Genomic DNA, 11750 nt, shown 5'->3' on the forward strand with positions numbered 1-11750 from the left:
GCTCAGAAAGAAGAGGGCGGCTGTAGCTCAGGAGGAAGAGCAGTTGTCCTTCAACCTGGATCGATTCCAGGCTTCCCCTAACAAGGTACGAGTGTGTTGGATGAGTGTGTGCGTGAATGGGTGAATGTGACAAGTAGTGTAAAGCGCTCTGAGTGGTCTGCATGACTAGAAAAGCGCTATAGAAGTACAAGTCCAAGAGCAGGCATTCACTGTTCAGAACATCAGTAGATTCCTGGCTTTGCAAAACTACATCTTGACAAGACTACACATACAAGGGTTAATCAACTTTCAGGTGAAATATACAACCTGTGTAAAAAATTGGTACTACACTGATAATATATCATAAATGTAGAACATTTAAGTAGATTATGGAATGGTAATTCCTTCACATCAGACAGAAAACAACAGTGGTGGGTATACATCAACATGAAAATGCAAATATCTCATTAATTTGTCGTGTGTTCGGTATCGTCTTCATCTGCTGATGTCTAAATGAGAACAAGATGATGAAGAGGACTGTTCAAAATAAGCTGTAATTAGAACTTGTTTGATTCATGGTTGATACACTTTTTCTTTTTTGTTTTTTGCAGTTTTACACCTTGTCAGAAAACAGCATGTTGGACTATTACTACTTAAAAGTTGAACAGTTGTGCACTTGCATTCAACATTTTAGTGAAAGTCAAAATAAGTTCAATTTTGACTTCATTTAATGAAATTTCCCTAACGTTTTGTGAGTTGTGTCATTTATTTACATTTATCAAAATAATCATAAAGCTATATTTTTATGTCTGAAAGCAGCGGACTTCAAACCTGTTCACTCTGCAGGTGATTTCATTAAATGCTGCATGTCTGATTGATGTCATTTACCTCAAAATATTTACCTCACAGAAGGATCACATCAGCTACCGATACAATAACTGACCAAAGTCCGACCCCTCGCTTCACTTTGGTCTTCCTGTTTGCACATCTGCTGGATCTGGACATTGAACCGTCCAAATAACAAATGCTGTGAATGTTCAAGGAAGATAATCGCTTTAACCTCTGCGTGCTCCAAGTAGCCTTCTGCTGGAAGTGTCTGTGTGTGTGTGTTTTACAATACTCAAACCAGCGTGCGGCATCGACAGAGAGCCTGTTTTTTATCACAGCACGGTGCTGCTGACTCGTCTGTACTGTAGTCTGCTGTGGACACTGACTTGTCAGTGGCGATGTCCCATAAAAGCTCCTCCCTACCGCGGGAAATCTTCCGCGCAGCAGCCTGGTATTCTGGTGTCTCGACTTGCAGGGGCGTTTCCTCAGCCTCCTCATGCTCCAGATCAAATATGAGCGGTGGGTCATGGAGTTGCTGCTGCCCCATTCCACCTCCACATGCCTCTGCTGCACCTGCAGAAAAGCAAACACATGTGGAGCTTTTTTATTTTCCCAGTTTTTGGCACAAACATTAAAATGATTATTTATGTTGGGTGTTTCTAAATAAATAAAGAATTAAATCTTTACATACAAAAAAGTAGGTTAGAGGATAAAACACCAACATCAAGAACCACCATGTTGACATTATGAATACAATCCAACAGAGTGGTAAGGCAAAGGAGGCAGCAACGCAGACATACAGTAAGTAATACATTCAATATGACCTGCATTCAGCATCACCTGTGATGTAGAAAGCTTTGTGTTTTTCAGCTCGCACAGTCTGCAGATCCCCAAACTTTCCTGCAGCACCACTGTTGGGGTGGAACAAAAGCTGCAAAAAAGAAGGAAAAACTTTATAATCCCCAGAAAAACATAATTACAACGTACACTTATACTTAGTACTTACTACAATGTTTTTGTTTTTTTTACCTTATGACCAGTTTGTTCATGATTCAGGAGGATATTAGTGGCATCAATGCCATCATAACGTCTGTCTGAGGGCGGTGTTACACCTGCCAGGGATAGAAGAGTTGGAAAAATGTCCATACCGCTGCATGATGAGAAAGGCGGGGAAACAGGGTTAACTTTAAGGTTCATCATTTACTGCAATTCCTTTTTCTAACATCTGTTAAAAGGTATTTGAAGTAGTTTGCCCATGTAAGTATAGAGAATGTGTGCCTGAGCAGAGCCGAGCTGCTGGTGTTTGCAGGGATCCTCCCAGGCCAATACGCCACTGTGGGAACTCTATGACCCCCCTCCCAGGTGGTTCGCTTAGCTGAACCGCCACCTAACACAAAGCAAAAACATGGAAAGAAACTCCAGCCACGATCACGTGAATGAACCCAGAAACCTAAACTAGTGTCGACTTCTTTTTCCATACCTTTGTTAGTCTGCCATTTTCCTGTGAAAGGTCCAACACTTCCTGCATACTGACATTTCTGTTCCCAAGGACCATTGTCACCTAAAGCATCCACACATGGAGAAGTGTAATGATCACACAAAGCATTTCATAAAAGCAGACATAAGTCATCTAGCTGACTAACCAGTGAACCATATGAAGGTATTGTCTTTATCTGTCTCATCAGAGGCTGTTTTTACTGCCCCAACCAGATCATCCATCTCTCGCAGACTGGCAGTGTATACTTCCTCACTTGGGAAGTGGGCAGCATTCGGGGCATCTGGAGAAAGCAGGGGGGCCAATGGGACATGCATGTGAGCCAGTGCTATGTAGAGAAGATAGGGCTGTCCTTGTGCTCTGAAAATATATGATGAGCTTGTGTCAAAAATGCAAAGACAGAAAGAAAAAAAAAAGATGGAAGTTGCTGTTGTGAAATATCATTTGCTGATAAACAAGTTTGTGTGAAAGCAATACGACTTGACAAGCTGTTTAATGACAGAGTAACAGACAGGATCACCAGACCGCAATGTCTGATTTTTCTAAACATTTTGTTTTGATACAACAGCACAAAGCATGATATACAAAACAATTATAAATACACTAGTGCTGGAAAGACAGACACCGACATGAAAAGTTGCAGGTATGAGTGCTTCATATTAGTCATAATAACACTTTTTCTGTTAAATGAAGTGTTCACTCAGCTGCAAATACAACAAACAGCTGCAACATGCTCATTGATGATGTAGAAATAGCATATGTGTCGATCACAGAAGCATTTTATATAGTTACAGTTACACAGGACCAAATGGCTCTGTGTGGCTCTCATATTTCCTACTTTAAAGATCATTTTACCGTTCCCTTTCTTTTTTTTCAAAGAAATGTTGATTTTCCAAGTGCATCATTCACTTCAACTCTCTTTGCTAGCTGAAAGCTTGCATTTTATTGAGTGTTGATAGCACAAAACCGATTACTCTTGCACTCATTCACATGGCCTTGTCACAAAGCACTAGGGCATGTTGCCTTTTAAACACAGCTGCAAACAGCAGGGTTCGCTGTCCTTCTCCTGAACCTCAAGCACACCCATAAACACACTAGACTTTCTGCTCAGTACAACTAGTAGCCAAATACTCTCTTCTGGAATTTATAAACACAATGAATTTCAATAATTTATTGTATTTATCAGCTTTTACTTACCCAAAGGAAAACTCTTACAAAGGCAGTATTATCTATATGTTTTATGCTACATTGACAGAATATAGTTTTACTCATACAACTCAAAGGAATTATTATCATATTATATAGGAACATTTAAGAGCTATCTATGAGCACTTACACACATTGACTGATTATCAAACTCTTAACTAATGCATTGCTGATATTCACATAAGATCACATGTCTCATTAGTTGCTTTTAAAATTATGTGATTGTAAACAGTTCATTGTAGACCAGAGCATGTGCGGTAAATGTGTCCTTAATCACTGAAAGAACTTCGCGTTTGCATTGTTTTTGGTTGTGATGAAGGTTATTTTTGGGGTTCTTAATGAAGTCGTAAAAAGTGAGAGCAAGCAAAAAAAGGAAACGAGAGCAGAACAAAAGGAGACGATCTAAGACACAGGTGTCAAACTCCAGTCCTCGAGGGCCAGTATCCTGCAGGTTGTTGTTGTCTCCCTGCTCCAACGCATCTGACTGAAATTCATAAATTGGTTGACAAGAAACTGAAAGAGGGACACAACAAAAACCTGCCGGATACTGGCTCTCGAGGACTGGAGTTTGACACGCCTGATCTAAAGCATGATTTGAAAACCTTGACCAAACTAATCACTTTGCTCAAGGTTTCTAAATCATTTTACTTCAGCTGTTAAGGGTAGACTAGGTAACAAACTGGGCTCCTACAAACAATCTAAGTCGAGATCAATTCAAATAGCCTGCTGCAGTGTGTTGCCAAACATATGTAAGAATGATGCCATAAAAACACAAAAATGGAATTAAACAAGCTCAACAATGCAGAATTTATCATGAAGGATCTTAATTCCAACTCCTTTCACCCATCCAAACAGAAGGAAGTTATAGGTATCCAAGATTTGTTATACTTTAATCTGCTTGGTCATGTAGTTGCTCGTCTGAAGCACCAGAAAGTTGAGATGACTGCAGCTTACACGTATTTCTCCAATTCAAAGCTTATATCTTTGTTTGGTAATGTTTGGATTTATGCCAGAATTCTGCATCTCCGACCCTTAAGGACCACTGTCCTGCAGGATGCAGCTGATTCCTATTAAAACCTGCAGGCCAGTGGTATTCATGACTTAAGCTGAAGAAACATGATCTGTTTTCAGGTTACTCACTTTTTCAGGGCATCTAATGCATGAACTCTGATTTAACCTCAAATTCATAAAATTTTATTTTTCCTGGAGAGCTAAATCTGTTTGCAGATATGGGTTGTAGCAAAAGGACAGGACATTATCCACACACACACATGTAGTTTACGCACATCCGTCAATGTCAATGTGCAGGACTCAACATTATGAGGCTCTAGCCATTAGGTGTCACAGTTTTACCATGAGTACAATTATAAAATAAATAGATAAAAATAAACTAATTAAAAATTATTTTAAAAATCAAGAGAGAATAAAAGACATAAAGCATCACACAAAGCAGTGTCAATAGCATTTAAAAAGCCTGATGGCAGAAGAAACAAGGGAATTTGTGCATCCTTATAATTGTTTAAATGTTCTAAACTGTTTAAGTACTTAAACATCTCCCATCTTCTTTGTACAAAATTAGCGATTTTGGTTTGTTTTTCACAACCTCATCCAGAGACATTACAAATACCTGTAAAAGCCAGGAGATGAATCCCAACAGTATGCCTTTGTGTGTATTACAGCACTTCTTCATTACCCATCTTGAAGTTGTGTGCATGCCTTTGAAAAGCAATGAACTGCTGATGATGACAAATGTTAGCACCTACTGCTGATTTATTATTTCTGCCTTTTCATGTTTGAAGGCTTAGTAAAAGTATGTCCTCAGGTAATAATCTCATGATGAGATGCTATTCAGATATGTTTAATGATAAGCGCTCCGCAATGACAAAACCAAAGTAAAGAGTCAAACTAAAGGGATCTGAGAGCTTACTGACAGAAACATGACTATTTTCATTTAATGAACTTTGTAGATCTGTTTTTAATTTCATTTCTCATCTTTCATCCTCATTACACTGTACAGAGAGACACTAACCAAAACATATCTCGCTGGCTTCTGAGTCAGTGGTCAAACTATTGTCACAAAATAGACTCAAACCAGAAATGGGACACACTACAGCCCTCAGGTTTTTCACTTAAGTGTCATGTTAAATAATTCAAAATTAGTCACATGTTCAAATTTTAAGTTTTTAATTTGTTGCAAGTCTTTTATCTGATTGAATGATTTTAAGAATTTGGAGGCTATCCTGGAGCTGAATGAAGAAATAAAATATTTACAGATAGTTTTTTTTATAACCCTAACTGTGAAGTTTCTATATGAGCCTAAAGCTGGTGCTTTAAAAGTCTAAGACAACAAGCCTCCCCTCACAGAAAGTTTGGAAAACAATTCTTAGTTCTGCTTAAAATCCTCTATGTTAATAAGATCATATACATGATTTAATTTTAATGCAGATTTTTCCAGGAAAATCACTTGACAACACATCCAGACTTAAACAAACAAATGAACGGTTAAGTTGCAAGTTGTGGGTATTACAGTCTTAGGCGACATGCAGGTTTGAATCTACAATAATCAAACTTGTGACTCAAGTCTCACTTATGTTCCACTCATGTGGCTTGAGGACTCCAACAAGCAGGTTACACAACCCTCCTCAGCACGAGTTGTACTGTTGTCCTGACCTATACATTTACTGCATATCTGCCTGTAAATATCTAACATCTTCAGTCAAAATCATTAACCTCTACAGCAGATGTTACACTGATAGCTGCAGTCTTTACTCCCAGTGTTTTTAGTCTGAGCATTAATCATCTGTCACAGCCAAACAGTATATTTGAGAAATTATAAACATCTAGCCAATCCAACTTTATTTGTAAATCACTTTAAATAAAACCAAGACAAGAACTGTACAGTACAAACTCCATACATGGAGAATATGCCAAAAAATAAATATCAGGGTGACAGTATCTAAAAAGTATGGTATTACACTCCAACAGAAAGGAGAGTAATTTGATATAAACTACATTAAACAACAAATATAATTTGACAAAAACTTTTCATGGAATATTTTTATTTATTTAAAAACAAAATCAATTTTCTAACAAAAAAAAAATCTATTTTAAAATTGTGAAGCAAAAAATCCCAATATTAAATTTTCTTTTATTCAATTTTCCACCCCAGAGTTAAACTTAAGGCACCTCTAGAGTCTGAAATAAGACTTGAGACAGTCTGATAGGTGTTCTCTTATGGCAAATTTCTCTGTTATTAGGCAAGAATGGCTAGAGTCCTTGAACATTTGGATATAAGTCTGCAGTTCATCTTTTTTCACTTTCTTTTAGCTCATCTACTTGCAGGTCTGAAAGCACAAATGTTTGTCATTCGCCCAGTCGAGGTTTTAAAGGTTCTAAAAAGTCTTAAATAGATTGATAGAAGCTGTATGACCAAGAACTAAGCTCATCAGGACCTTTACACTCCAGAACGACACAACTTTGATAAGAAAAAAAAGTTAAAAAGTAAACAACAGTTAAAGGGTTAAAAATGCAAGAATGCCAAAGAGCACAAATCACAACCCACAACAGTGGAGGAGAGAGGCCCAGTTCAAATAAGATATGTTCAAAGCAATAGTGACAATGGTGTCGATAATGCAAATTCCTTACAACTTACGTCTGTGAAATTCTGTTTTTGTTCCTGGACACAAACAGGTTAATCTCTTTTATACACTTTGTGTGGTGTAACAGCTGTACTGTACCTTGCATTGTGTATGATCCTAAGTGCAGTGGATTTGTATTGTTCTGTTAGCGCCCACAGGTTAAGGGGCTGCCCCACAATACTGCTGTTTTCAATCATAGGGAGGCCTAACTTGGAATAACAGCCTCCATGCACACCCCTCCTCAGCCTAGCATGAGAACAGAAGAACGTAACGTAATAAATGGTACAACCAAGCAGTTTGAGTTAGAACAGGAATTTCTGTTTGGAATCATAACAAAGCTGACTAAATCAGAAAGGATTACTAGTTTAAACTAATTGTAAAAGTCACATGTCGCTAAATAACCTGATCACTTGTGGTCCAGATGAACTACAAGGGAGGCATGGGGGCAGATTATATCCTGGTCTGTCAGTACAGCCCATGTCATTACTGTAGGGGATACCTAGATAGTAGTCAAAACCTGTTCAGGAAACAAAGAAAGTGTAGCAAACATCTGTTGTTTTGAGATACAACAAAGTGATCTCTATACATGTGTTATAAACTATATAAAACCCCTAAAACTGTGCTGCAGTGCTGTAACAATGAGGTCCATACATCTCAGCAGAATTTTTAAGTTCCTGTACTTGCCCTGTAACCTTGACGGAGTGGACAAGCTCTCTGGTGCTTTTCTATCTGCAACACCTGCATATCTCTGTCAGGGGTAATGATAGTGGGGTGTGAGTCATTAGTCAGCTGAGGAAGAAGAGTTAGTGGTCAACTGTTTAGTCTCTTAGGATTGAGTAAGCCAGATTTTGGAATTAGCTGACATGGCAAGGAACTCAATGTCACTGGAGATGTTTGGAAAGTATGACATGCATGTTTTAGCCTTAAAGTGGAAAGCTACAGGATTGTGTAGAACAAAGTGTTCTTGCTCATATTTTATTCAATGTGCAAATATATTGAATAGCCTAATAATTAAAATCTTCCAACATACCTCTGTTAGTTGGGCTGTATGGCCCATTGTGCCCAAGATGCCATTTCCCAATCATAGCAGTGTAATAGCCCGCCTTCTGCAACAGCTGGGGCAAGGTGACTTCAGACAGAGGCAGACCAGCAACAGAATTCGCTGCAAAGTTATGAGTCACCCCGTTTCTCAGGCCATACCGGCCTGTCAGAATAGCTGCACGGGATGGGGAACATGTTGAGGCAGGTGAATGGAAATCTGTCAATCTGTTAGAAGATTTTTATTAATATGTAGAAGTGACTCAAGCTCAAAAATAAATGTTTTCATGCCGTCTCATTTCAAAATATTCAAACACCTTTTATCATTTTTACAACATTTAATGGCCTTTAGTGGCACAAATCAAGTATCAAATGATAATATGTTCTACCTTAGTCCTTGCTGGGCCATCAGATTGAGGTAAGGGGTGTTGTTTGCCTTCCGCTCAGGTTGGTTAGCATCTAGGTCGCCCCAGCCGATATCATCAGCCAGGATTACGATGAAATTAGGCTTTTCAATTGTTCTAACTCCAGCTCCTTGTTGGGACAGTGCATGAAGCAGCAGGCCACATATTAGCATCCCAGGCAGAAGCAACAGAGTGAAGACTTCTGTCATCTTGGGCTAAAATCTACAAACAAACAAACGCTTTGCTGTCACACACTACTGTAGAATGCAAAAACCTCAATTTTCAAAGTTATATGAGAATGTCAATGTATAGCAATGGCTGAGGAGTGGAAAATAAACATTTGCATAAAAATAACTTGCATGCATGTTAACCTGCTCCAAGTGTGCAAGACAAGATTTATATTTAGCTAAAGTCGGCCCATTATTTATAAGAACTATCAAGGCTGACAGAGTTATATTAGGTCGCTCTCTAGAAATATTCTGAGCTCAGGAAGTTGTGCTGTAGCACCTATATAAAAACTTCAAACTGCTGTTCATCCATAGATGCAAAGTCGATCCAGCGTCCAATCCCAGTAACCAGTTTTTGTTATGTTAAACTACCCAGACTGTGTTGGGCAAATACTAAAAACTTGCACACACTGCCAAAACCAAATCTAGACACAGTGAAACAACCACACAATATAACCCAAGTGAGACCCTTCAGTGATGTAATTTCTATGAAGAAGAAATTCAGGTTGTTTAGTCACTGATTATGATACAGTTATCTCTTACAAACTTGGTTTGTTACAGGCATACAGTAACACTGATAAAATCATTCATTCATTCATTTTCTTTCCTGCCTAGTCCAAGTAATGGTTGCAGGGAAGATGGAGCCTATCCCAGCAATTATTGGACAAGTGGCAGGGTGCACCATGGATGTCGCCAGTCCATCCTGATAAAATAAGTGTCATACAAAACAGCTACGTACTGACTTTTGTTTTTTCACCACACCAGTACATCTTGATAAACTAGCTTTTCTGCATAGTCATGCAAATGTGTAGAAGTAATGCCCATACCAAATTACTACTTTACTTCTGGCAGATTGATCTGTCGTAGCAGCAACAGATTAACAAGTCTAAAAGTCAAGGTAATGTCAGCATTTATGGTTGATTATTAAACAACATGTCAACAGAACAAGTTGATATTTCATAGGTAATGTCAGGGTTTTTTTTATGTAAGGAGCAACTTTATTTAGGGTGAGGACAAGGCCAGATTATCCAATGGGAATTATGGGCCCCCACATGGGCCCCAGGTAGGCCCATTTGGGGCCCACGTAGGGCAAACATCAGCAGTTTAGACATGAAACAAAGTGTACAGAAAAGCCAGATAGTTACACCATTACCATAGTGTATTGCTATTGGTACCATTGACTGAGAGATGTTAGAAATGTTGTTCCACAGTGTATCATTTACAATATTCACAATATTGCAGTGGGGAAAGGGGTCCCTGGAACACTCTGGGCCCAGGGGCCTGTGAACTTTTAATCCGGCCCTGGGTGAGGAGCAAACGTCTCTGAATGATAATGAATAGTATCACTGCACACTCAGTTTATTTAACACATTCTCTTTGACACATCAGAAAAACAGAGAAAACATATTTTACGGCCACATGATTAGTGTATATACTCTGATTAATGTCAGAACTTTAAAATATGAGCTGTGTTTCTGGTAGCTAAAGAAACAGGCTAAGTTTTGTGGTTGTAATTTAAATAGTTAAAACTGTACTTTTAATACATGTTTTTTTCTTCAAGTCTCAGCCAATAACTGTGTGTTATGTTAAAGGTTGGAATGGGGGGACAGTTACTACAAACAAAAGTGGTTGCAACCAGATCCCTTTAACCCTTTTCTGTGCCTCCTCCTCCTCCTAGATGTGCTTGTGTCACATAGCATATCTGCACAAACGCTAACGCGCATGTGTGCACGCGTCCGTGTAAATTTTGGACAAATGCCAGCGAGAATATGTAAGAAACGACTGAAACTATTTGCAATGAGTTTTGCGTGGGGTGGGGTGCCATCTTCACGCAGACTGTACAGTATAGGTTACAGGCGCGGCGCGCGCTCAACTCGTAGGATTTAACAGCAACGCAGTTTCCTCGAAGAAAGGATTATTTCCGTCTGAAATTAGCTACTTTAAGGTGAGACAGAAAACTTACACACAAGAAATTTATCAAACTAGTATGTTTACTTTATTTATGTGAGTAAGTTCTTTAATAAAACATGGAGTCTAAAAAGGCGACTTGTGAATACTTACAACGTGTGTGCGCGTGTGTGAGCAGTTAGTCAAAGTGCCGTTGGCCAGATTGCACGAGCCGCTTTCGCTGCTGGACTGACGGCGTTGCGTCAGCAACATGAGGACGGGTTGTACAGCTCCTCCAAGACAACACTACATTTCCCTCCCTCCTCTGTTAAATTAAAATCACAAACATTAGGTTTCGGTTGTTGAGCCAGTTCATCGTATAAAAGATGTTTACTAGGAGAGCTAAGACAACAGAATAAAAAGAAAACTTGGGTGGTTTCATAAAATAAAACAGTTGTACATGTGTCCACTCCACAGACTGATTATCATATCATTTCATTAAAGCTACACACATAAATGTGATGGCATATGCGTATAGCTATGTTTTCCCTGACTTTTTCATTCATTTTTGTTAATAAATGACTAAATAACTATTATTAATATGTAGACAAAATAGAAAAGAAAAGGGAAAAGTAGGGAAAACATGCTAATTAATTGCATTTTTCCACAAGTTTTACACTTTTTTTCCCTATTTTTACAATTGTTCTTTTTTGCTGATCCATTTAACTATATGTTAAATTCAAAAGCTATCCTTCAACACGTAGCTTAATTAAAAACTCAAATTTTTTTTGCCGAGCATGGTTTTTTTTTTTTTTTTTTTTTTTACTAATTCTTTACCTTGGAGACAGTAGTTTCAAAAATAAAAACACAAACTAAGAATTTTAAATTGACATTTCACGACTACTGCTATAGGCTTATATACAAAAAGCAAGGATTTTTTCTCACCTTGATTGACTTTGTGTGGCTTTTTATTCTTTATAATATTAATCAAATTACAAAAAAAACAAACAAAATAAATAAATAAATAAATAAAACCCTGCCATTACAT

At 38.2% G+C, this 11750-nt stretch overlaps 1 protein-coding gene across 1 annotated transcript; it reads right to left on the minus strand.

Annotated features, from left to right (window-relative positions):
- Positions 1 to 5: 5 nt before the first annotated feature.
- arsg (arylsulfatase G) lies at positions 6 to 10915 on the minus strand. Its single transcript, XM_079260735.1, is given in 12 exon segments — positions 6 to 1380; positions 1648 to 1738; positions 1837 to 1957; positions 2086 to 2194; positions 2288 to 2368; positions 2451 to 2662; positions 7246 to 7392; positions 7549 to 7667; positions 7671 to 7696; positions 8177 to 8412; positions 8574 to 8810; positions 10877 to 10915. Coding segments are annotated over 11 exon segments (1647 nt in total). The 5' UTR covers positions 8798 to 8810; positions 10877 to 10915; the 3' UTR covers positions 6 to 1099.
- Between the last annotated feature and the right edge of the window lie 835 nt (positions 10916 to 11750).

The sequence above is a fragment of the Telmatherina bonti genome (assembly GCF_933228915.1).
Source record: "Telmatherina bonti genome assembly, chromosome: 21".
In the NCBI taxonomy this organism is placed as follows: domain Eukaryota; kingdom Metazoa; phylum Chordata; class Actinopteri; order Atheriniformes; family Telmatherinidae; genus Telmatherina; species Telmatherina bonti.